The sequence below is a fragment of the Carcharodon carcharias genome, chromosome 3 (genome assembly GCF_017639515.1).
Source record: "Carcharodon carcharias isolate sCarCar2 chromosome 3, sCarCar2.pri, whole genome shotgun sequence".
In the NCBI taxonomy this organism is placed as follows: domain Eukaryota; kingdom Metazoa; phylum Chordata; class Chondrichthyes; order Lamniformes; family Lamnidae; genus Carcharodon; species Carcharodon carcharias.
The window spans coordinates 7,838,877-7,864,106 of NC_054469.1; the positions used below are offsets into that span (position 1 = coordinate 7,838,877).

Genomic DNA, 25,230 nt, shown 5'->3' on the forward strand with positions numbered 1-25,230 from the left:
CTCCTCCCCCCCTCCCTCCTCTGTCTACCAGTGTCTTAGCTGCCATCAGCTCAAAGGCCAATCGGCTTATTGATGGTAAAATGTTGGCCAAATCTCAGAGAATTCCCTGTGTTTCATCCACTTGCGCCAGTGGATTTTCCCCATAGAAACTTACAGCATATAAGAGGCCAATTGGCCCTTCACATCTGTGTCAAAAACTATTAATCTCACTCCCATGCTCTTTACCCATAGCCCTGCAAATATTTCCACTTCGGGCATTGATCCAATTCTCTTTTGATATTTGTAATTTAATAGTGAAAAGAGAGGCATATTGTCAAAGCTGTTCATCTTGCACTCATCAGGACAAACACAAGAATGCCAAATTTCAAAGCATCACAACCTACAAGAGGGAAGGGTGCTGACTGGTTGGCAAGCCAACTCTGACTGGCTGAGGCGTTGCCATGGAGAAAGCAATGGTTTGGGCTATAGCCATAGTTCCAATCAGCACCCTTTTATCCTTAGTATAAATTGTTGGGATGGTTTGAAATTTGGCCTTCTTGCATTTGTCCTGTTGAGTGTGAGATGAAAAGCTTCAACAACATTCAAGTTCTGTACTAGAGAGTGACTAATTTTGAGTCACTTTCCACTGCCCCATCGGGTAGCGCATTCCAGACCTCAGCACCTCGCTGCGCAAAACATAACTCTCACCTGCCCCTCTGGTTCCTTTGCCATTTGACCAGCTCAGCCACCTGAATAGGGGCCTCTGGTTAATGCACTAGGGAAAAGCTCCACCACCTGCCAGTGCCAAACTGTGTGGCAGCCTAGATACTGTGCTCCAGTACTTGGGGACGCACAAGCTCCTGATTTAGAAGGATGAGTGGGGATCTGATTAAAACTTACAGAAAACTGAAAGGTCTGGATAGAGTGGACGTGGGGAAGATGTTTCCATTAGTAGGAGAGACTAGGACCCGAGGGCACAGCCTCAGAGTAAAGGGAAGACCTTTTAGAACAGAGAGGAGGAGAAACTTCTTTAGCCAGAGAATGGTGAATCTATGGAACTCATTGCCACAGAAGGCTGTGGAGGCCAGGTCATTGAGTGTATTTAAGACCGAGATAGATGGGTTCTTGATTGGTAAGGGGATCAAAGGTTACGGAGAGAAGGTGGGAGAATGGGGTTGAGAAACTTATCAGCCATGATTGAATGGTGGAGCAGACTCGATGGGCCGATTGGCCTAATTTCTGCTCCTATGTCTTATGGGAGAAACGACGTTTGTCCCGAGCGTGATTTTATTCACCCCCCCGGCCCACAATCACAGTGCCCAGCCTTCCCTTCAGAGTGGAGTCTCTGCTTTCTCCACCTCTTCAGTTAGGGAGCCTCTGTCAGTCCACCTGTCAGCTGTGAACCAAGGGAGGTTTCAGTCAGCTCCCCACATTGACATTAGGCTGAGAACGCCACTGATTCCCAATGTCCCCTCTCCCGCCCAGGAACAAGTACTCGGGAGCCCCGTACCTTCCAAGTGTTGAATGAGAACGGGGAGCTCCTCGTTCCAGACCCTCACCAGCCGGGGGTGGATGATAGGGGCAGCGACTTGCAGGAATCTCAATGCTGGGATTCCTCGCCCCCTCCCCCGGAATGGGAACGAAGAGACCACCTGGGAAAGGCAAGAAGAAAGCAGGGTTAGAGCAATGTCGGTCACTGCATTAACACACAGGGTGGAGGGATGCTGCAGACCCCTGACCCCCTCATACAGGAAGCTGCAAAGTGTCAGCAACTCAGCCAGGAACCTGGCAGCTCGAGGTAAAACGAGAGATGATGAAATGAAAGGAGAGACAATGAGAGGAGGAAGGAGAGGGCGTGAAGGGGAGGGAGGTTGGGGACCTCAGAGGGGGGGAGGCAGAGAGAAAGAGAGAATGGGAGAGAGAGAGAGACATGGGAGTGGGGGGGAACGAGGGGGAGGGAACGAGGGGGAGGGAACGAGGGGGAGGGAACGAGGGGGAGGGAACGAGGGGGAGGGAACGAGGGGGAGGGAACGAGGGGGAGGGAACGAGGGGGAGGGAACGAGGGGGAGGGAACGAGGGGGAGGGAACGAGGGGGAGGGAACGAGGGGGAGGGAACGAGGGGGAGGGAACGAGGGGGAGGGAACGAGGGGGAGGGAACGAGGGGGAGGGAACGAGGGGGAGGGAACGAGGGGGAGGGAACGAGGGGGAGGGAACGAGGGGGAGGGAACGAGGGGGAGGGAACGAGGGGGAGGGAACGAGGGGGAGGGAACGAGGGGGAGGGAACGAGGGGGAGGGAACGAGGGGGAGGGAACGAGGGGGAGGGAACGAGGGGGAGGGAACGAGGGGGAGGGAACGAGGGGGAGGGAACGAGGGGGAGGGAACGAGGGGGAGGGAACGAGGGGGAGGGAACGAGGGGGAGGGAACGAGGGGGAGGGAACGAGGGGGAGGGAACGAGGGGGAGGGAACGAGGGGGAGGGAACGAGGGGGAGGGAACGAGGGGGAGGGAACGAGGGGGAGGGAACGAGGGGGAGGGAACGAGGGGGAGGGAGGGAAGGAAGGAAGGAGAGGGGAGGGAGGGAGGGGAAGAAGGAGAGGGAGGGGAGAAGGAGAGGGAGGGGAGGAAGGAGAGGGGGAGGGTGAGGGAGGGAGCCACGGGGAGAGACAGACACACAGGGACAGAGCTGAAACTCCCTGTCCCAGTCTGAGCAGCAGCAGCTCAGAGAGTTGGATTATTGTGGGAGTTTACTTGACACAACAGCTGGTCTGCAGCAAAATCCAACACGGTGCCAAGAGAGTGAGGTTAACTCACCAATAACCGAGTCAGCAACGCCTGAGGTTTGGGCAGATCTAAGATTGGAGGAAAATAAAAATAAAATCATTGTTTTCACATCATTCTCCAGACCATTAACTAGACCTCCGAAGCCATAAAAGCTCAACTCATTCAGGGCATCAATTCTGTTCAACTCAGCGCGACAGGTCGATCTCCGCCTGTCACTTTAAGGCTGGGATTTCCCTCCAAGAACAAAACCAAATCTCTATTTACAATTAGCTTTCAGGTTTTGCAGGTTCATCGAGCACAATGGCCCTGGGAACAGAACATCTCATCACACACTCCCAAGAAAAGGTACAGCACGGGGTTAGATACAGAGTAAAGATCCCTCTACACTGTCCCCATCAAACACTCCCAGGACAGGTACAGCACGGGGTTAGATACAGAGTAAAGCTCCCTCTACACTGTCCCCATCAAACACTCCCAGGACAGGTACAGCACGGGGTTAGATACAGAGTAAAGCACCCTCTACACTGTCCCCATCAAACACTCCCAGGACAGGTACAGCACGGGGTTAGATACAGAGTAAAGCTCCCTCTACACTGTCCCCATCAAACACTCCCAGGACAGGTACAGCACGGGGTTAGATACAGAGTAAAGCTCCCTCTACACTGTCCCCATCAAACACTCCCAGGACAGGTACAGCATGGGGTTAGATACAGAGTAAAGCTCCCTCTACACTGTCCCCATCAAACACTCCCAGGGCAGGTACAGCACAGGGTTAGATACAGAGTAAAGCTCCCTCTACACTGTCCCCATCAAACACTCCCAGGACAGGTACAGCATGGGGTTAGATACAGAGTAAAGCTCCCTCTACACTGTCCCCATCAAACACTCCCAGGGCAGGTACAGCACAGGGTTAGATACAGAGTAAAGCTCCCTCTACACTGTCCCCATCAAACACTCCCAGGACAGGTACAGCACGGGGTTAGATACAGAGTAAAGCTCCCTCTACACTGTCCCCATCAAACACAGATAAACTAATTGACGAGCTGGACAGAAGTACTGATCCTATATATTCCTGATAAAATTCCCAATGCACAAACCTCTCTCCTCGTAGTCAAGCAAGAATCCATGGCTGTTCGTTTGCTCTTTCTTTACACCCAGGTATGCCAGGCTGCGACAGATGGGAGCCAGAGCATTCAGATACTGCACTGGGATCAGAAACTGCAACAGGAATGGCCACAGAACCTGTGCAGAGAGAAGGGGCAGTGTGGAGTGAGTATAAACTCAATGACTGTTATGTGAATGTTAAATATATTGTTAAAACACTAAAATGAGGAGCATTGTTTAAATACCTAGAGCAGTTATAAGGAACGACTGTTGGGACAAGGGTAATCAGTACAAGACAGACATACTTAATGCTGCATTCTGTAAATAAATCTATTATTAACAAGGAAAAGGGTTGGGATCTACTTTCATACTTCACCATCTAGCTTGGGGTCCAATTAACAGTGGCCTCTGCAGAGTTGAGTCTAGAGGGAGGTGGTGGGAAGTGGGAGCAATAACCGAGCAAGGTTCTGCCAACTTAGCCTCACCCTTGGTTCACATCTGAGTCAACAGGACATTGGTTCAATTCCCACTGTGTAGGCTTGAGCACATACAACAGAACTGAGGGAGCGCCGCACTGTCCGAGGGTCGGCTCCGAGGGAGCGCCGCACTGTCCGAGGGTCGGCGCCGAGGGAGCGCCGCACTGTCTGAGGGTCGGCGCCGAGGGAGCGCCGCACTGTCCGAGGGTTGGCGCCGAGGGAGCGCCGCACTGTCCGGGGGTCGGCGCCGAGGGAGCGCCGCACTGTCCAGGGGTCGGCGCCGAGGGAGCGCCGCACAGTCCGAGGGTCGGCGCGGGTGGAGCACTGCACTGTCCGAGGGTCGGTGCTGAGGGAGCGCCGCACAGTCCGAGGGTCGGTGCAGAGGGAGCGCCGCACAGTCCGAGGGTCGGCGCCGAGGGAGTGCTGCACTGATGAATTTTGCACATTTCAGCCTGGATTAATAACTGGACGCTTCTGCTCAGTTAGTTAGCAGGGGAGTTCTCTCTGGAGGATTTAACTCTTATTTAATGTAACAAATTCTCCGGTCACATGTCAAATTTCTGCTTGTGGGATCTTGCTATGCACAAGTTGGCTGCCTTTCCTACATGTAACAACACTTACAGTATTACAGTACTTCATTGGCTATAAACACTGACATCCAGAGGATGCGAAAGGGGCTACAGAAATGTAATATATTAATTTCAAACCCCCACAGAGAGCTAGTTACTGACATTCTCCATCTTCTTCACCGTTGTGGTCAGCAGGTTCAAGATGTTGTCACACATGTTCCTCAGATTCTCGTCCGTAACTTCATCTGGGTCGTAGCTGCGGGGTTTGGGGGTCTAGAGGGGAGGCAAAGAGGTTTTGTATAAATAAACTCACCAGGAGAGCAAGGCGGCAAAATCAGAAAAACCTTCAATCCTGCAGAAAGATCACTTATACAGGGAGGGGGGGGGAAGCGAGCGCCAGGCAGGGAGGGGGAGGGGGAGGGCGAGAGCACCGGGCGGGGAGGGGGAGAGAGAGAGCGCCGGGCGGGGAGGGGAAGGGGCGGGGGGGGGTGGGGGGAAGAGCGCCGGGTGGGGAGGGGGACCGCCAGCCAGACGGGCAGGAGAGGGGAGGGGGAGAGCGCCGGCCAAATGGGCAGGGGGAGGGGGAGAGCGCCGGCCGTATGTGGGGAAGGGGAAGAGAACGCTGGCCGGACGGGCGGGGAAAACCGGGCGGAGGGGGAGGGGGAGGGTTTGGATGGGGTGGGGGGGCAGAAATGCTGCCTTTCAATTGAGATGCTAAACCAATGCCCTGTTTAGTGCCTCAGGTGAACGTGAATCTCCTAGCTATACCATCAAAAGTCCATTATTGAATCATCATTGCTATTTGTGGGATCTTGCAGTGCACAAATTGGTTGCCACGTCCCCGACATTACAACAGTGACTATACTTAATTGGCTGTAAGGCACTTTGGGACGTGTGGTGGTGTAGGCACGCTTAGGGACACGAGCTCCTCCTGCTGGCAGGAATTGGGAGAGTTCCTTACCCCTGGTTCGCAGGCCAGTGCACACTGCCGGATGATGAATTCCACCATGACCTCGCCTCCCTCCAGCTCCAGGTAATCGTGATGGGCCATAGCACTAATCACCTGAGCCACCATCCGCTTCACCTGCCCAGAGAGGGAGAGAGAGAGACACACACAGAGAGAAACAGCCATTACTTTCACACTGAAACCTCGCGCTGAGGTGATGGTGTAGTGGCAAGTCACCAGACTAGTAATCCAGAGGCCCAAGCTAATGCTCTGGGAACATGGATTCAAATCCCACCAAGGTTTCACCTGTTACTCAAAGCTTAGGCCTAAAAACGCCACTTCCAGTCCTGAAAAGCACCCAATCTACCTGGAAAGGCAAGGTATTTCAAAAATTTGAGCGACAGGCGAAGCCAGTTGTTTCACGCTGCTACTGTGCAACACGAGTGGTATTCACCACTAACAGGATGCTGCCGTCAAGCCAAAAAGACATCCTGCCCATTACACATCTGAATAAGGTGGTACATGAATTTCAGAGCCAGTGTGATGCTAGGTAGGATGTAGACTGTACATCCCAAGCTCAACCAGCCCACGCTTGCAAAACCCTTAAAATGTCTATTGTTAGATGCGATTCCGCGATTGGACAGCACTTGCCGAACATCCTGAGTGCGCTAAGGGCGACATAATCAATTTATGATAATTAGTCGAACTCGTAACATGGCTCATTTACACTCACTAGGAGCAACACACATTTATACACGGGGACCAATTCTCTGTAAACAAAAGGAATATGTTCAAGCCTTGCACCTTTTTTCTGAATTACTCGGGAGCTTGGGGAGCCTACAGTTTCCCTGTTGCTTTCTCCACGGCAACACCTTGGTCAGAGTCAACTTGCCAGCCAATCAGCACCCTTTTCTCCTGCAGTTTAAATTGTCCTGATTGTTTGAAATTTGACATTCTTGTGTTTGTCCTGATGAGTGCAAGATGAAAAGATTCAGCGACATGTCTCTCTTTTTGGCAACATTAAGAGATTCGTTAGGGTAGACAGAGTGAATCATTTTCCTCTGGTGGAGGAGTCCAGGATAGGTGGGTGACAGAACATTAAAATTAAAGTCAGGCTGTTTGGGGTGATGTCAGGAAGCACTTCTTCAAACAAGAAGCAGTGGAAATCCGGAACCCACTCCCTCAAAACCCTGCAATTGCTGGGGTTCAGTTGGAGCTTCCAAAACAGAGAACAGGTTTCTTTTTTAATTTGGTTTAAGGCGGTCGAGGGTGTCTTTACAGGATAGTGTCACTCAGCACTCAAAGGGTTAAGTCTGAGGGTTACCTTGTTGTTGTTGTCCTGGATTGTGAACTTCACGCCAGTCAGTATCAACGGCTTCTTACTCTCCAACTGTGGAGCTGGAAAAATGGACATGGGAGATAATTAATATCCTGTCTCTGACTGTCACATTTCAAAGTCTGAAAAGTATGCTAGAAAGGAACCAGTCATTTCCTCCCGGCTTTTCACCTAGATTTGCAAGGGGCAGAAGTCAGTCTAAAAGCAGTTGCCAATCTACAGTAACTCTGCGGCAATTAGCCTCTTCCTGACCACGGTACATCTATTTTGATCCCCAGCCAGAGGGGGGCGCCAGAGCATCGAGCTTAAAGGGCCGGGCCACACTGAGCACAAGCCCTACTTTATGACTCAACATCACCAACGCCAACCCAAATCCAAATGAGCAATGCCACAGAGGATCAGCTGGCATGGCATTAACTCCTACCTGTTGATAAATAGGGCTGCACAAATTCTACTCTAGCCCACCCCACCCTATCCCCAGGGCTCTGTGGGGAAATGCCTTACCCACTAAGACTGAGCCAGGCTAAATTGAAGGGTGCGGGGGTGCCAGGACCTTTTGAGTTCACTGTAGGGTGGCCGCTGAACAGGGGACACTGTCTGACCAAACCCAGCACGCGCAAAAATGATTGAGACCTGAAGTCCTGCCCGGCACAATTAAACATAACGAGCACTGCAATTACACACTGAATTACTTCAGTGATTGAACTTGAATCTTACTGAAAAGGGAGACACGTTGCCAAAGCTTTTCATCTTGAGCTCATCGGGATAAAGACCAGAATTGCCAAAGTTCAAACGAAAAGGTTGCTGATTGGTAGAAATTCAGCTGCAACCTCACTACCTTTCCTCCTGTGGTACAAATTGGCACGATCGTTTGAAATGTGTGTTTGTCCTGATGAGGGCAAGATAAGAAGCTTCAGCAAGGTTCTGTACTAACAAGCGACGGTTTGATTAAATTTAATTAATGACTAATATAATAACTAAAAACAATTTAAAGCCAATGTGCGCCATCAGGGATGACTAGCTGGGATTTTGAATTGGTGAATTGATGAGGACAATGCGTAACTTTCACTGTGACACACAACGCGAGAGCAGCATCATTAGATCACACACGGCACACAGACAAAAGGAGAGGGTCACAGCCAATCACACAGCCTGCAAATGATTTTAAATAAAACTGATATTAACCAGTGAGGGTGTTCGGGTGACTATCTGGGACTGACCAGCCTCTAACCTTCATCGGTCAATACCAATGTCACTTTAAAGTCATTTCCATCAGTCCCCGAGAGTCCACAAATAAGCATCCCTTCGGACCATCCTCAGACCCGGGGTTTCCAAATTCCGGGTACAAGGGTCCCCCGCATATCGGAACCAAGCAGGCCTGTTGGAAACCGGACTACCCGCAACAAAACCGGACAAATAGACATGCCCAGCTCATCGAGGCGAGATTACTGGGCTGTGATTGGCCCCGGTGATCGTGGATGGAAAGAATGTGGGATGGGGGTTGGGATACGGGCACATCTCCAGCTCCACACTCAACCTCAAGATGTTCCCAAGTACTTCACAGGCAATGAAGTCCTTCAGAACTGCAGGCACTGTTTGCAGGAAATGCAGCCAATTGGCACGTTACAAGGTTTCCACACACAGCAGTGATGTAAATACACAGAGTATGTTTTTTACTGATAGGTTGAGGGAATCAATATTTACCAGGACACTGTGGGGGATCACCCCTCGTCTTCTTCCAATCATGATGAGAGCGCTCTTACCTACTCCCAATAGAGCAAATGTCGCTTCCACAACCATAAGACAGCATCCAGCCCCCCCACCCCCAAGTACTGACCCTCCCACAGTGCGACGCTCCCTCAGTACTGACCCTCCGACAGTGCGGCGCTCCCTCAGTACTGACCCTCTGACAGTGCGGCGCTCCCTCAGTACTGACCCTCTGGCAGTGCGGCGCTCCCTCAGTACTGACCCTCTGACAGTGCGACGCTCCCTCAGTACTGACCCTCTGACAGTGCGGCGCTCCCTCAGTACTGACCCTCTGACAGTGCGGCGCTCCCTCAGTACTGACCCTCTGACAGTGCGGCGCTCCCTCAGTACTGACCCTCTGACAGTGCGGCGCTCCCTCAGTACTGACCCTCTGACAGTGCGGCGCTCCCTCAGTACTGACCCTCTGACAGTGCGGCGCTCCCTCAGTACTGACCCTCTGACAGTGCGGCGCTCCCTCAGTACTGACCCTCTGACAGTGCGGCGCTCCCTCAGTACTGACCCTCTGACAGTGCGGCGCTCCCTCAGTACTGACCCTCTGACAGTGCGGCGCTCCCTCAGTACTGACCCTCTGACAGTGCGGCGCTCCCTCAGTACTGACCCTCTGACAGTGCGGCGCTCCCTCAGTACTGACCCTCTGACAGTGCGGCGCTCCCTCAGTACTGACCCTCTGACAGTGCGGCGCTCCCTCAGTACTGACCCTCTGACAGTGCGGCGCTCCCTCAGTACTGACCCTCTGACAGTGCGGCGCTCCCTCAGTACTGACCCTCTGACAGTGCGGCGCTCCCTCAGTACTGACCCTCTGACAGTGCGGCGCTCCCTCAGTACTGACCCTCTGACAGTGCGGCGCTCCCTCAGTACTGACCCTCTGACAGTGCGGCGCTCCCTCAGTACTGACCCTCTGACAGTGCGGCGCTCCCTCAGTACTGACCCTCTGACAGTGCGGCGCTCCCTCAGTACTGACCCTCTGACAGTGCGGCGCTCCCTCAGTACTGACCCTCTGACAGTGCGGCGCTCCCTCAGCACTGACCCTCTGACAGTGCAGCAATCCCTCAGTACTGACCCTCTGACAGTGCAGCACTCCCTTAGTACTGACCCTCTGACAGTGCAGCACTCCCTCAGTACTGACCCTCTGACAGTGCAGCACTCCCTCAGTACTGACCCTCTGACAGTGTAGCACTCCCTCAGCACTGACCCTCCCACAGTACAGCGCTCCCTCAGTACTGTCCCTCTGACAGTGCAGCGCTCCCTCAGCACTGACCCTCTGACAGTGCAGCACTCTCTCAGCACTGACCCTCCAACAGTGCAGCGCTCCCTCAGTACTGACCCTCCGACAGTGCAGCACTCCCTCAGTACTGACCCTCTGACATTACAGCGCTCCCTCAGTACTGGCCTTCCGACACTGTGGCATTTCACAGCTTGCACCTTGTTATTGCCACCCCACCAGCGGGCACCCAGCCCTGACTCAGTGTGGGTTATCGGTTATGTATCGCTGCGATGTTATACATACAGACTGAGTTGATGAGGTGTTTGAGCACGGTCAGTGTTCCGATGCGAATTCGCTCATTGTGGACTTCTAACTTCTGCAGGAGGAAGGTAATGAGTCTGTCGGTATAGGCTCGAGCTGCGAGAGAGAGAGAAAGAGAGAAACCACCAGTTCAATGCTGCCCCCATTTACACTGTGGTCAACTAAGTGCCCATTCTCACTCCCAATTCACAGCCACTGTCAGCTCCGACACCTTGCTTTCTCCTGGCAATCACTTGAGGTTTTTTTGGGAAGGACGAGTGATTTTTGACCTGATCCCCAAATCTCTCCATCACTGGGGGTTTTCCTCACCTCACATCTGGCTCTGTTGTAAATTCACTGATGGGGAACGATCACAAAATTGGTACAAAGCAGATGGGAGGCCATTCAGCCTATCATGTCTGAATGAGAAATTCACAGTGCCATTCACTCACCTTCTCCCCGTAACCCTGCACATTCTTCCTTTTCATATAACAGTAATTCCCTTTTGAATGCTTCGATTGAACCTGCTTCCACCACACTCACAGGCAGTGCATTCCAAACGCTAACCACTCGCTGCTTAAGAAAGTTTCTCTTCGTATCTCTGTTGCTTTTTTCACTAATTACTTTAAATTTGTGCCCTTCTCTCCTGTTACAACCACAGCTGATGGTATTGCTGAGCAAGCCAGACCCCAGAATGAAGTCTGTCTCGCTGATCATAAACCTATTTTTTTTAATTGTGAAAACGAGGAGGAAGAGCTACTGGCCTCAAAAGCATAAAACTCCAGTAACACTTATAGAATTTTAAAAATTAAAAGATTTTATTAAAAACAAAAAAAACCTAAGCACACAAAGTAAAAGTTACCCAGTTAAAACAATCTTACAGAACAAACGCCCAAAGAACATGTTTGGTCAAAAGTATACAATGAAACTACGTTTCTGGCAACAACCCCTTATAGATTTTTAACAATAAAAATCCAGTAATATTACCCCAAGTCAAGGAATTGTTGTCACTTTAATAGAAGTATACCTCACGACTTCTCAGACACTTCCCACTCTGAGGCGGAATTCCAAAAGGAGGTTCAAAAACAAATTGTTTCCTAAAACAAAACTCTCCTGGCTTAACATTGGGTGGCTGCTTCCAATTCAAAACCTTCACAGCTTCTCTGCAGCTCACACACAAGGAAGCTGGCCTTCAGTGGGTTCCCCCCACAGTAGCTCTCAACAGTTAAACATCCTGATCTTTTTCCTCTTTCATCTCAGGCTCCATTGTCCTCAAATACCTCTTTGAAACTCAACTTCTCCAAACATAAAAAATTTTCATGTTTTCTATTTTGCCTCCACTTTCAGGTCAGTAAAATTTAATATACCTTCCCCTGTTTTACTCATGGAACCTCCACAATGCAAATGTTCCTTGGCGCCTTTGAATGCTCTTTTGAAATTCAACAGCTAAAAAATCAACTTCCCAATTTATCTCAAAATGCAAATTTCAGATCCAATCTATTCACTTGTAACAACCCCATCATAACATCTCATTACAAATGCACAAACCTAATCCTTTAACCTTTCATTGCTCAGGCCTCACAATCTGTTTTTAGTAACCTTCCCCGTTTAATTAACCCTGGACACATGCATACACCCAGAGCTTTCTACACAGGCAACATAATCACAAAAATATAAAAATATCTCACATCACATTTTCCTGATCTCTTCATCAATGGGAACAGTTTCTCACTATCTACTCTGTCCAGGGCCCCTCATGATTTTGAATACCTCTATCAAATTTTCTCTCAGCCTTCGCTTCTCCAAGGAAACTTGATAGAAGTTTACAAAATTATGAGTGGCATGGACAGAGTAGATAGTCAGAAGCTTTTTCCCAGGGTGGAGAGTCAATTACTAGGGGGCATAGACTTTAAGGTGAAAGGAGAAAACTATAGAGGACATGTGCGGAGCAAGTTTTTTACGCAGAGGGTAGTGAGTGTCTGGAATTCGCTGCCAGAGGAGGTGAGCAGGTACGATAGTGGTGTTTAAGAGGCAGCTTGACAAATACGTGAATAGGATGGGAATAGAAGGATACGGACACCGGAAGTGCAAAATGTTTTAGTTGACAGGCAATATGATCGGCACAGGCTTGGAGGGCCGAAGGGCCTGTTCCTGTGCTGTACTTTTCTTTGTTCTTTGAAACAGTCCAAATTTCCGATGATACAAAACTCGGGAGGCATTGCGAACTGTGGGGAGGATAGTGTAGAACCTCAATGACAGACAGGTTGGTGGAATGGGCAGACAAGTGGCAGATGAAGTTCAACATGAAGAAATGTGAAGTAATTAGTTTTGGTGGGAAGAACATGGAGAGACAACATAAAATAAAGGGAGCAGAGGGACCTGGGTGTTAGTGGGGAGATGGTAACACAGCACAGTCTATCTTCATAACTGAAGTTCCTCATCCCTGGAATCATTCATGTGAATATTTTCTGTACTCTAGCCAATGCCTTCACATCCTTCCTAAAGTTTGACACCCAGAACTGGATGCGATACTCCAGCTGAGGCCAAACTAGCATTGTATACAAGTTCAACATAACCTCCCTGCTCTTGTACTCTATTCCTCTCTTTCTGTCCTGCCACTTTCAATGACTTATGCACATACTTTCTTTTATTAATTATTCTTTCATGGGATGTGGAAAGGCCAGAATTTGTTGCCCATCCCCAATTGTCCTTGAACTTACTGGCTCACTAGACCATTCAAGGGCAGTTAGGAGTCAACCACATTGTTGTGGGTCTGGAGTCACATGTAGGCCAGACCAGGTAAGGTAAGGATGGCAGATTTCCTTCCCTAGAGGCTATTAATGAACCAGATGGATTTTTACAACAATCAATGATACTTTCATGGTCACCATTACTGAGACTAGCTTTCAGTTCCAGATTTTATTAATTGGATTTAAATTCCACCCACTGCCGTGGTGGGATTTGAACCCGTATCCCCAGAGCATTCGCCTGGGCCTCGGGATTAATAGTTCGGTGACATTACTATTATGCTACCGTCTCCCCGCTAACACCCAGGTCCTTTTGCTCCTGCACCCCCTTTAGAGTTGTATCCTTTATCTTATGTTGTCTCTCCACATTCTTCCCACCACAACTAATTACTTCACATTTCTCCACATTGAACTTCATCTGCCACTTGTCTGCCTATTCCATCAACCTATGTCCTTCTGAGGTTCTACACTATCCTCCTCTCAGTTCACAATGCCTCCAAGTTTTGTACCATCTGCAAATTTTGAAATTGTGCCCTGGACACCAAGGTCTAAGTGATTAATATACATCAGGAAAAGCAAGCGTCTCAATACCAATCCCCTTGGGGAACTCTGCCACAAACCTTTCTCCAGACTGAAAAACATCCATTAACCACTACTCTCTGTTTCCTGTCACTCTGCCAATTTCATATCCACGTTGCTACTGCCCCTTTTATTCCATGAGCTATAAATTTCCTCAAGTCTGTTGTGTGGCACTGCATCGAATACCTTTTGGAAGTCCATGTGTACCATATCGACAGCATTGCCCTCATTAACCCTCCCTGTCACCTCTTTAAAAAAAAACTCCAGCAAGTTAGTTAAACATGATTTTCCCTTAAGAAATCCAAGCTGACTTTCCTTAATTAACCTGCATTTTTCCACGTGAATATTAATTGTGTCCGAATTGTTGTTTCTAGAAACTTCCCCACTGTTGAGGTTAAACTGACTGGCCTGTAGTTGCTGGGTTTATCTTTGCACCATTTTTTGACGGCTACGATTACTCAACAACTCAATTACCATGGCATCAAGGGACTAATGAGGTGACAGAATGTGAACTGAATGGATCAGTAATTCCCATGTTTGAGCCAGAATCAGTGACTCACCCTCACAAGCTAGATTCTAAAAGGAACTGACTCCTCCTGGCCATACATAAGTGCTAAATTCTTTCTAGTTTAACTCTGCCTCCCCTTCCCCCGCCAACCCCACTGGCCTCCTCTCTCTTGCACTGCCATCTCTCCAATTTAACAGCCATATTTATGAATAAACAATGTTTCCGTAATGGTTTTCCCAACCACAGGATGTCCCAGCACACTCGCGGCCAATCCTTTCTAACCACAGTCACTGCTGCAATGTAGCAGCAAACATGGCAGCTGATTCGCGCACAGCAAGATCCCACAAACAGCAATGAAATAGCAGCCAGCTGGCTGGCGGAAGGATAAACATTGGTCAAGACACTTGAGAATTCCCCTGCTCTCCTTCACAATAGCGAATGTGGATCCTTTACCTGAAATAGTGGCCCGGGGTGGGGGGGGGCGCCTCAGTTTAACATCTATTCTGACAGCGCGACGCTCCCTCAGTGCTGCACTGGGCGTTCGTGCTTGGATTGTGGGTTCAAGCTCTGGAGCAGGTCCTTGAACCAACAACCTTCTGACCATCACCTGATAACACAGACCTTGAATCTTGCTGAAACGAGAGACATGTCACTGAAGCTCTTCGTCTTGCACTCATCAGGACAAACACAAGAATGACAAATTTTAAATGACCACAACAATTTATACCAAAGGAGAAAATGATGCTGACTGTTTGGGAAATTGACTCTGATTGGCCAAGGTGTTGCTATGGGGAAAGCAGTGGGGAACAATAGGCTCCCCAAGCTCCCAGGTCAAAAAAGATGCGAGGCTTGAACATATTCCTTTAGTTTGCATAGGACAGATTTCCTGTGTATGAATGTATGTTGCTTCCAGCAAGCGTAATGTTGTGTTATGAGCTCAACTGATTATCTTAAATTGGTTGTTAGTGTAGCTATTAACACACTCAGGACTGTCCAGCAAATGTTGTCCAAAGGCAGCATCGCATCTAACAGTAGACTTTTTGCGTTGGGTTTTGTGAGCGCCAAAGGAACATGCTAACATAAAAGGAAAATACTGCAGGTGCTGGAAATCTGAAATAAAAGCAGAAACTGCTGGAAAAACTCAGCAGGTCTGGCAGTGGCTGTGGAGAGAGAAACAGAGTTAATGTTTCGAGTCCGATGGGACTTCTGCAAAGCAGAGAGTCATATTAGACTCGAAACACAGACTCTGTTTCTCTCTCCCCAGCCGCTGCCTGACCTGCTGAGTTTTTCCAGCACTTTCTGTTTTATTACCAGAAGAACATGCTGTTTGATCCGATCAGCCAATCATTGTTACGTGCAGCCTACATACCTAGCATCACACTGGCACTGAAATCAGCACCCTCATCTCCTGCAGTATAAATTGCAATAGTTTGAAATTTATCATTTTCGTCTTCGTCCTGATTGCAAAGTGACACATCTCTCTTTTCAACCACCTGCTGACCCAGAAGAGAGAGCATGCTACCCACTGAGCCGCAATTGACCCAGGGGAGATGCCCGTGTCTCGTGTGAAATACCCTTACCCAGGACGGTGAAACAGCGGAGGACTTCATTGTGATTCTTGACTGCCATGTGATTGCTATAATCCAGCGGGCCACAGACCTGCAAAGAGATAGAGTGTGTGACTGGTGTCATCTCTGGATAGCCCCACCACCTCCAGGACTCCCGCTGTGCCATGAGGGGAGGCATGCAGACCCCAAGTTCCCCCCCCCCCCCCACAACATGGAAGCGAGTGGAGAAAGCAATCCCTTCAGTCGGTGATCAAGAGTTCCAATCTAGCCCTGACTGATGGGCGATAAAGGTACCCTGTGTGTGTGTGCAACATTCAGGGTTCAACACCAACCTGCAAAATCCTCTTGAGGAGAAAAGATACTCTTCTATAAAAGGCAAGGAGAAATGAATGCTAAAGTTAATAAAACACCAGTTAGGCCTCAGCTGGAGTAGTGTGTCCCCAACTCTGGTCACCACACTTTAGGGAGGATGTCAGGGTCTTGGAGAGAGCGTGCAGAGGAGATTTACTTGAATAGTACAGGACGTGAGTTTAATTTTTTAAAATTAATTGATGGGATGTGGGCATCGCTGGCTGGGCCAGCATTTAGTGCCCATCCCTAACTGCCCTTGAGAAGATGGTGGTGAGATGCCTTCTTGAACCACTGTGCTGTTAGGGAGGGAGCTCCAGGGTTTTGACCCAGCGACAGTGAAGGAACGGCCAATATATTTCCAAGAAAGAATGGTGAGTGGCTTGGAGGGGAACTTCCAGGTGGTGGTGTTCCCATCTATCTGCTAACTTGACCTTCTAGCTGGTAGTGGTCGTGGGTTTGGAAGGTGCTGTCTAAGGAGGCTTTTGTGTACAGACTTGAGAGGTATTGAGTATAAAAGCAGAGAAGATATGCTGAAAAATTATAAAGCTCTGGTTAGGCCACAACTAGAGTACTGCATCCAGTTCTGGTCACCACACTTTAGGAAGGATGCGATGGGCCTTGAGGGGTGTAGAGGAGATTTACCAGAATGGAACTAAAATACCACATCCCTGGAACCAAAGTTAGGATGGAAAAGCAGTTGTTCTGCTTGGAGCAGAGGAGATTGAGGGGGGATTTGACAGAGGTGGACGAGATTTTGACAGGTTTAGATAAGGTAGATGAGGAAAACTGTTCCCCTCAGCTGATGGTACAAAGACTGTGGGGCACCGATTTGAGGTCTTGGGCGTGAGATGTAGGGAGGAATATGGGGAAGAACTAGTTTACACAGCGAGTGGTGATGACCTGGAACTGGCTGCCTCCCAGGATGGTGGAAGTGGAAAACAATCCAGGATTTCAGAAGGAAATGGGATGGGCTCTTGAAGGAAATAAACCTGCTGGGTTTCGGGGAACAAGCAGGGGGGGCGCAGGAGGAGTGCGATGGACTGGACTCCTCCATGGAGAGCCGGAACAAATTATAAACTGGGACAGTTTTCCTTTAAGGAGAGAAGGTTAAGAGGTCATTTGACAGAGGGGTTCAAGAACATGAGGGGTTTTGATAAGAGTAATTAAGGGGAAACAGTAAGCAGCGCAGAGGACACAGATTGAAATGATTTGGCAAAAGAATTAAAGGGAGGGAAGAGGTGAACGTTTTATAAAGAACCGAGTTGTTCAGTCCACTCTGCCACAGATGTTGGTCTCAATACTCTACCAATTCAAGAATGCAATTAGAAAATACGTTTTCCCCCATCAAGTGAGGCTCTCAGCCCCACAAAAGGCAGGGGGTGCTGGGGGTCGAATTAAATTTTCAAGGCAGAGAGTGATATATTTATGTTGGGTAAGAGTAGAAAGGTATAGGAATCACTCGCCAATAAACGGATCTGAGGTACAAGTCAGTCATGATTGAATTCCAGTTTCACAGCATCATTCCTCCTCATTAGACAGTGTCGGCCAGCAGAGGAAATGTTTACAAAGCAAGATGTAACAAGGCAGACAGTAACCAACAGATACAAATCAATCAAAACAGGAAATGCTGGAAAATCAGTTCTGACAACTGCAGTGGAGAGATGAACAGAGTTAACTTTTCAAGTCCATGTGACTCTTCTTAAGAACTCAGAGAATGTGTGTACAGTGAGAGTCTCAGTCCTGTCCCTGGGGGTGTAATATATACAGTGCCTCTCTCAGTCCCGTACCTGGGGGTGTAATATATACAGTCTCTCTCTCAGCACCGTAACTGGGGGCTGTAATATTTACAGTGTCTCTAGCACCATACCTGGGGGCTGTAATATTTAGTGTCTCTCAGCACCGTACCTGGGGGTGTAATGTATACAGTGTCTCTCTCAGCACCGTACCTGGGGGCTGTAATATTTACAGTGTCTCTCAGCACCGTACCTGGGGGTGTAATGTATACAGTGTCTCTCTCAGCACCGTACCTGGGGGCTGTAATATTTACAGTGTCTCTCAGCTCCATACCTAAGGGTGTAATATATAGTCTCTCTCTCAGCACCATTCCTGTGGGTGTAATATATACAGTGTCTCTCTCAACACCGTACTTGGGGCACGTAACATATACAGAGATAAAAACAAAAAAACTGCGGATGCTGGAAATCCAAAACAAAAACAGAATTACCTGGAAAAACTCAGATAATATCACCAACTTTAATTTTAACACCTATGTGTTCTATTGTACTATTGTCATTGACATCTTTTGATGATCTGCTTCTATCACTGCTTGTTTGTCCCTACAACCACACCCACCCCCCCTCCACCTCTTTGTCTCTCTATCTCTCCGCCCCCCACACACACACCTTAAACCAGCTTATATTTCAACTCTTTCTTGGACTCGAACGCAAGTTCTGTCGAAGGGTCATGAGGACTCGAAACGTCAACTCTTTTCTTCTCCGCCGATGCTGCCAGACCTGCTGAGTTTTTCCAGGTAATTTTGTTTTTGTTTCACGTAACATATACGGTATCTCTCTCAGTTCCTTATCTGCAGGTGTAATAAAGACAGTGTCTCTCTCTCAGCCCCATGCCTGGCCCTGTAATATATACAGTACCTCTCTCACTCCCATACCTGGACGTGTAACATATACAGTGTCTGTCTCTCTCAGTCCCTTACTTGGAGTGTAATATACACAATGTCTGTCTCTCTCTCTCTCTCTCTGTACCTTATTTGGGGTGTAATATATACAGCGTCTATGTCTTGGTCCCTTACCTGGGGGTGCAATATGCTGAGCAGATTATCAATCTGCGTCTCCAATACTCGACTGCCGATATCCACAGCGGCGTCCAGCACTCGACACAGGCTCTGGTGGTAAAACACTGATGTTTATTTCACTGTTAAGGAGCACAGCACACTCTGCTACTCTCCTCCCAAACACCACCAGTACTGTCCGACGCACCTTCCCTCTGTGCGGCGTGCTCCAGAAACCAGTCCCCCACCTCCTCAGCACTGCCCAGCCCACCCCATCCCCCCTCCTGGGCCTGCTTCTCCAGAACCCACCAGCTAATGCTGGTCCTGATGACTAAAACTCTGGATTAAAAACTAAAAAAAATGGTGACCACAACTGTCAGATTGCTGTGAAAACCCATCTGGTTCACTAATGTCCTCCAATGAAGGAAACCTGCTGTCCTTACCTGGTCTGGCCTACCTGTGACTCCAGATCCTTGACACTTAACTTTCCTTCTCATTTTCCTGGGCATCACCGGCAAGGGCCTGGAGTCACTTCTAGGCCAGACTGGGTAAGGGGAGTCCTTCCCTAAGGGACATTAGTGGGTCACTACACTGCCCCCATTAAACAATCGATGGTCACCATTACTGAGGCTAACTTTTTGGTTCCAGATTTTAATCGATTGAATTTAAATGCCACCTGCTGCCGTGGTGGGATTTGAACCCGTGTCCCCAGATATCTGGCCCGGGGCTCCGGATTACTGTCCAGTGACACTACCACCGCGCCACCGTCTCCCCTTGATTTAATGGCTTAGCAAGCCACTCATGTGTATCACACCCACCGCTACAGGTTCAAGCAGGTGGCCTCAGTCCAGCTAGAGATGGGAAATAAATCCATGCCAACAACACCCACGTCTCAAAAATAATGTTTTATTTTAAAATTGCAAAGGAACACTGAACGGACAGATTCGCCCCATGTCAAGTGGGTCAAAGCGACAAAAGCATTTCATGTCAGAACCTTATGAAGTAGCAGAGATGGGAAGAGATGAATCTCCTCCACTAGGGCTCTCATCATTAAAAATAAATTCATCTCAACCCCCACCCCCGATATAATCCAGCAGCAACAGTTGATCAGGGTGGTGGTACCTGAAGGAGGGGTCATACATCAGGAGGGGCTGGCAGCGGAACCGGAATTGTTGGCATTGTTAAAAGCGTGTTACCTAAACAGCGAAAGATTGCACAGCTCCGAGATGCAGAGGGATCTGGGCGTCCTAGTGCATGAATCACAAAAGGCTAGCATGCAGGCACAACAAATAATTAGGAAAGTATATGAAATGTTATTGTGTATTACGAGGGGAGTTGAATACAAAAGGAGGGAGGTTATGCTTTGGTTATGGAGGGCACTGGTGAGACCACATCTGGAGTAGTGTGTGTAGCATTGGTGGTCTTAATTAAGAAAGGATGCAAATATGTTGGAAGCAATTGAGAGGAGGTTTACTGGACTAACAGTCGTTTGGTAGTACAGAACTTGAGTATTGCTGAAAAAAGAGAGAGGTTGAAGCTTTTCATCTTGCACTCATCAGGACACTTTACAAGAATACTAATATAAGGGGAAAACACAATTTATACTGTATGTGGAGAGAATACTGATTGGTTGGCAACTGGCTCTGATTGATAGAGGCGTTGCCATGGAGAATGCACCAATTAATGGTGGCTGACAGTTATCTGCCAAGCATTATTTGAAATTTAAACCAGACAGTTTGACCCTGATTGGTCAAGGCATTGCCCTGAGGAATGAGTCAACGAACATGAACATACAAACAAGGAGCAGGGCTAGGCCATTCAGCCCCTCAAGCCTGCTCCGCCATTTAATAAGATCATGGCTGATCTGATAGTAACCTGAAAACTGCATCCCACCTACCCCCTCCCCACCCCCGCCACCCAATAACCTACCACCCCCTTGCTTACCAAGAATCTATCCACTTCTGCCTTAAAAATATTCAAAGACTCTGCTTCCACCACCTTTTGAGGAAGAGAGTTACAAAGAGTCACGAACATCTGTGAAAAAATTTCACTTCACCCGTTTTAAATGGGCGATCCCTTATTTGTAAACAGTGACCCCTAGTTCTCTATTCTCCCACAAGCTATGTAAAAAGCTTGGCTAAGACAAATGTGGGTCCATTACAGCTGGAGTCAGGAGAATTCACAATGGGGAATAGAGAAATAGCAGAGAAGCTGAATAATTATTGTGTGTCTGTTTTCACTGAGGAAGATACAGGAAATCTCCCAGAGTTAGAAATCCAAGGGACTAGGGAGAATGAGGAGTCGAAATAAATTAGTATAAGTGAGAAGGTTGCATTGGAGAAATTGATGGGACTGAAAGTTGAACATCAGGGACCTGATATTCTGCATCCCAGGGTGTTGAAAGAGGTTGCTATAGAGATAGTGGATGCATTGGTGATCATTTTCCAAAATTTTATAGATTCTGGAATGATTCCTGAAGATTGGAAGGTAGCAAATGTCACCCCATTATTTAAGGGGGGGAGAGAGAAAACAGGGAACTACAGACCTGTTTGCCTGACATCAGTAGCAGGGAAAATGCTAGAATCTATTATAAAGGGTGTGATAAATGGATATTTGGATAATCATGATCTAATTGGGCATAGTCAGCATGGGTTTCCGAATGGGAAATCATGTTTGATACACTTGTTGGATTTTTTTGAGGATGTTACTAATAAAATTGATAAAAGGAGAGTCAGTGGATGTAATATACTTGGATTTTCAGAACGCTTTTGATGAAGTCCCCCACAGAAGGTTGATTAAAAGAATAAAAGCCCATGGGATAGGAAGCAATGTACTGGCATGGATTAAGGATTGGATAACAGGCAGAAAACAGAGAGTAGGAATAAACAGGTCATTCTCACGTTGGCAGGCTGTGACTAGTGGGGTACCACGAGGATCAGTACTCGGGACCCAACTGATCACAACGTATATCAATGATTTGGATGTGGGGACCAAATGTAATATTCCTAAGCTCGCGGGTGATACAAAACTAGGCAGGAATGTGTGTTGTGAGGAAGATATAAAGCAGCTACAGGAGGATTTGCACAGACTGAGTGAGTGGGCAAGCACATGGCAGATGGAATATAATGTGGAAAAATGTGAGGTTATCTACTTTGGTAGAAGTATCAGATGTGCAGAGTATTTCCTAAATGGTAAGCGATTAGAAAGTGTAGATGTACAAAAAGGGACCTGAGTGTCCTTGTTGAGAAGTCACTGAAAGCTAACATACAGGTGCAGCAGGCAGTGAAGTCTTGCTTCAATTCTACAGAAGCTTGGTGAGACAGAACTTGTTCTTTCTGTCTGCAAAGAACAGGGCCCAGTGTTATTAATACATATAACTTCCAGTACGGGTGAAGGTGCCACATTGTGAGTCCGACTGACAATCTTAAATTGGCTCAGTGTAATTTTAGCACACTGAGCGTTATTTAGCAAATGTTGTCCAATCATGGAATCACATCTGACGTTGGACACTGCAAGCACGGGCTGGCTGGGTACAGTCAGTACCCTTCCCACTGCAAACAGCAAAGGGACATGCCGTTTACTAGACTAATACCTGGAATGGGAAGATTGCCTTATGAGGAAAGGTTGGTCAGGATAGGCTTGTATCCACTGGAGTTCAGAAGGGTAGGAGGCAACTTGATTGAAACATAAGATCCTGAGGGTTTTTGACAGGGTAGATGTGGAGAGGATGTTTCCTTTTGTGGGAGAATCTAGAAAGAGGGGCTACTATTTAAAAATAAGGGGTGGCCCATTTAAGGCAGAGGCGAGGAGGAATTTTTCCTCTCAGAGGGTCGTGAGTCTTTGGAATTCTCTTCCTCAAAGGGAGGCAGAAACAGAGTCTTTGAATATTTTTAACGGATGTAGATAGGTTCGCGATACACGAGGGGGTGAAAGGTTATTGGGGAGGGCAGGAATGTGGAGTCAAGATTAAAATCAGATCAGCCATGATCTTATTGAATGGAGCAGCATGCTCAAAGGGCTGAGTGGTCTACTCCTATTCCTAATTTTGTGAGAATGTGATTTTTAAAAATATTTTGGGGGAGTATTGTGCTATTCTGTAAAGCTGGGTGTGTGTGAAAGAGAGATTTAATTAAGCTGGGCAAGAGTTTGATAGCAGTCCAGTTGTCTGGGGGGTTTGCATACATGAAAAGGATAGAGGTGTTAAGTTGTGGTACAAGTAAATAGGTTAGATCTAACATTTGCATTTTTAGATAAGTTGAGAGGTTGTTCAAATATCAAAGGGGAGTCAGAGGTAGCAAGGAAAATGTTAGCATCTTGCAGGAGTTCATAAGTAAACAAGTAGTGGGGATATATTTTATTAGCCTAAAAGCAAAGGCAAGACTGAAACATAAAAGACCTTATATTTGGAAGGGTTTGAGTTCCAAAGGGGTGTGAGAACAATGGGACTGAGATGAAAGGGGAAAAGGAATATTAGAGTTACTGTGGATAGCTGGTTTTTTAGCTGTTGAACTGGATAGCTGGAGCTCTGGGCTGGAAGAGGATGCAGTTTGAATCACCTATCCAGTCCAGCCAGAAAAGTCTGGGGCTGCAGCAAGCAGTTTTATTCCGAAGTGAATCCCTTCGCAAGGTGGAAGAGGGTAAAGGTCATATGGTACACCTTTATTGAAGCAACAGCAGTTTGCCTTGTGTAATATTACTGGGTTTATCTTACAGTTAACAACTTTAAGCAAGTATTGACTGAAAAGGTGTTTACTTGTGGGTTTAACCAAGCAGAGAGTTTCTTTTGGGCGAATATTTTGTAAGAATAACCTTAATTGCGCAGCAGTAATCTTCTGTAGTTAAGGTTTTTTTGTTAATAAAACTTCTATTTTTAATTTGTAAAAGCCTCTGACTGCTGAGGTCAGTATGTCGTCTTCTCATTATCCGAATACAAAAATAAAGACTGCGGCCCTTAAGCCTAATTTCCCTCTGGGATTTGGTTTGTACGGCAATTAACACCGGCAGTGGTCACAACAAATCCTATGTTCCTAGTATATTGTTGCCTGGTTAGGTGGGGGAGCGATAGCTTTGGAGGAGCTGGTTACCTGGGTGATGTGGAAATGTTCCGGATGTTTCCTGTAGAGAGACATCATCCCGGGGATTAGCTTAGGCAGCTGCTCCTCCAGTTTGTCGTGCGGCATCAGGTACGTCATCTGGCCAATAGCATCCACAACACTGGTCCTCAGCTGCCAAGGGAAAGAGTGAAAACATTTTCCACAAAAGGATACGCAGACTGGGTTATTGAGAGCTTGTTAAGCAGAGAAATTCAGTGCTTTGGAATCAAAGGTAGGTCACAGTGTCTGTAACAGCACAAAGTACGGGGTTAGAAACAGGGTAAATCCCCCTCTACACCATCCCCATCCCAGGACAGGTACAGCACAGGGTTAGATACAGAGTAAAGCTTCCTCTACACTGTCCCCATCAAAACTCCCAGGACAGGTACAGCACGGGGTTAGATACAGAGTAAAGCTTCCTCTACACTGTCCCCATCAAAACTCCCAGGACAGGTACAGCACGGGGTTAGATACAGAGTAAAGCTCCCTCTACACCGTCCCCATCAAACACTCCCAGGACAGGTACAGCACAGGGTTAGATACAGAGTAAAGCTTCCTCTACACTGTCCCCATCAAACACTCCCAGGACAGGTACAGCATGGGGTTAGATACAGAATAAAGCTCCCTCTACAATGTCCCCATCAAACACTTGCAGGACAGGTACAGCACGGGGTTAGATACAGAGTAAAGCTCCCTCTACACTGTCCCCATCAAACACTCCCAGGACAGGTACAGCACGGGGTTAGATACAGAGTAAAGCTCCCTCTACACTGTCCCCATCAAACACTCCCAGGACAGGTACAGCTCGGGGTAAGATACAGAGTAAATCTCCCTCTACACTGTCCCCATCAAACACTCCCAGGACAGGTACAGCACGGGGTTAGATACAGAGTAAAGCTCCCTCTACAGTGTCCCCATCAAACACTCCCAGGACAGGTACAGCACAGGGTTAGATACAGAGTAAAGCTCCCTCTACACTGTCCCCATCAAACACTCCCAGAGCAGGTACAGAACGGGGTTAGATACAGAGTAAAGCTCCCTCTACACTGTCCCCATCAAACACTCCCAGGGCAGGTACAGCACGGGGTTAGAAACAGAGTAGAGCTCCCTCTATACTGTCCCCATCAAACACTCAC

General features: G+C 48.0%; 1 protein-coding gene across 1 annotated transcript in view; it reads right to left on the bottom strand.

Annotated features, from left to right (window-relative positions):
• The window catches only part of mroh1 (maestro heat-like repeat family member 1), a 190,321-nt gene that overhangs the window by 130,864 nt on the left and 34,227 nt on the right, over positions 1–25,230 (bottom strand). Inside the window, exons 8-17 of the mRNA XM_041183382.1 lie at positions 24,086–24,226; positions 19,023–19,115; positions 15,875–15,953; positions 10,464–10,577; positions 7,178–7,251; positions 5,869–5,991; positions 5,070–5,180; positions 3,856–4,000; positions 2,789–2,826; positions 1,490–1,631 (exon numbers count right to left, since the gene is read on the bottom strand). Of these exons, the coding sequence (XP_041039316.1) occupies positions 1,490–1,631; positions 2,789–2,826; positions 3,856–4,000; positions 5,070–5,180; positions 5,869–5,991; positions 7,178–7,251; positions 10,464–10,577; positions 15,875–15,953; positions 19,023–19,115; positions 24,086–24,226 (1,060 nt within the window). The remainder of the gene's footprint in view (positions 1–1,489; positions 1,632–2,788; positions 2,827–3,855; positions 4,001–5,069; positions 5,181–5,868; positions 5,992–7,177; positions 7,252–10,463; positions 10,578–15,874; positions 15,954–19,022; positions 19,116–24,085; positions 24,227–25,230) is intronic.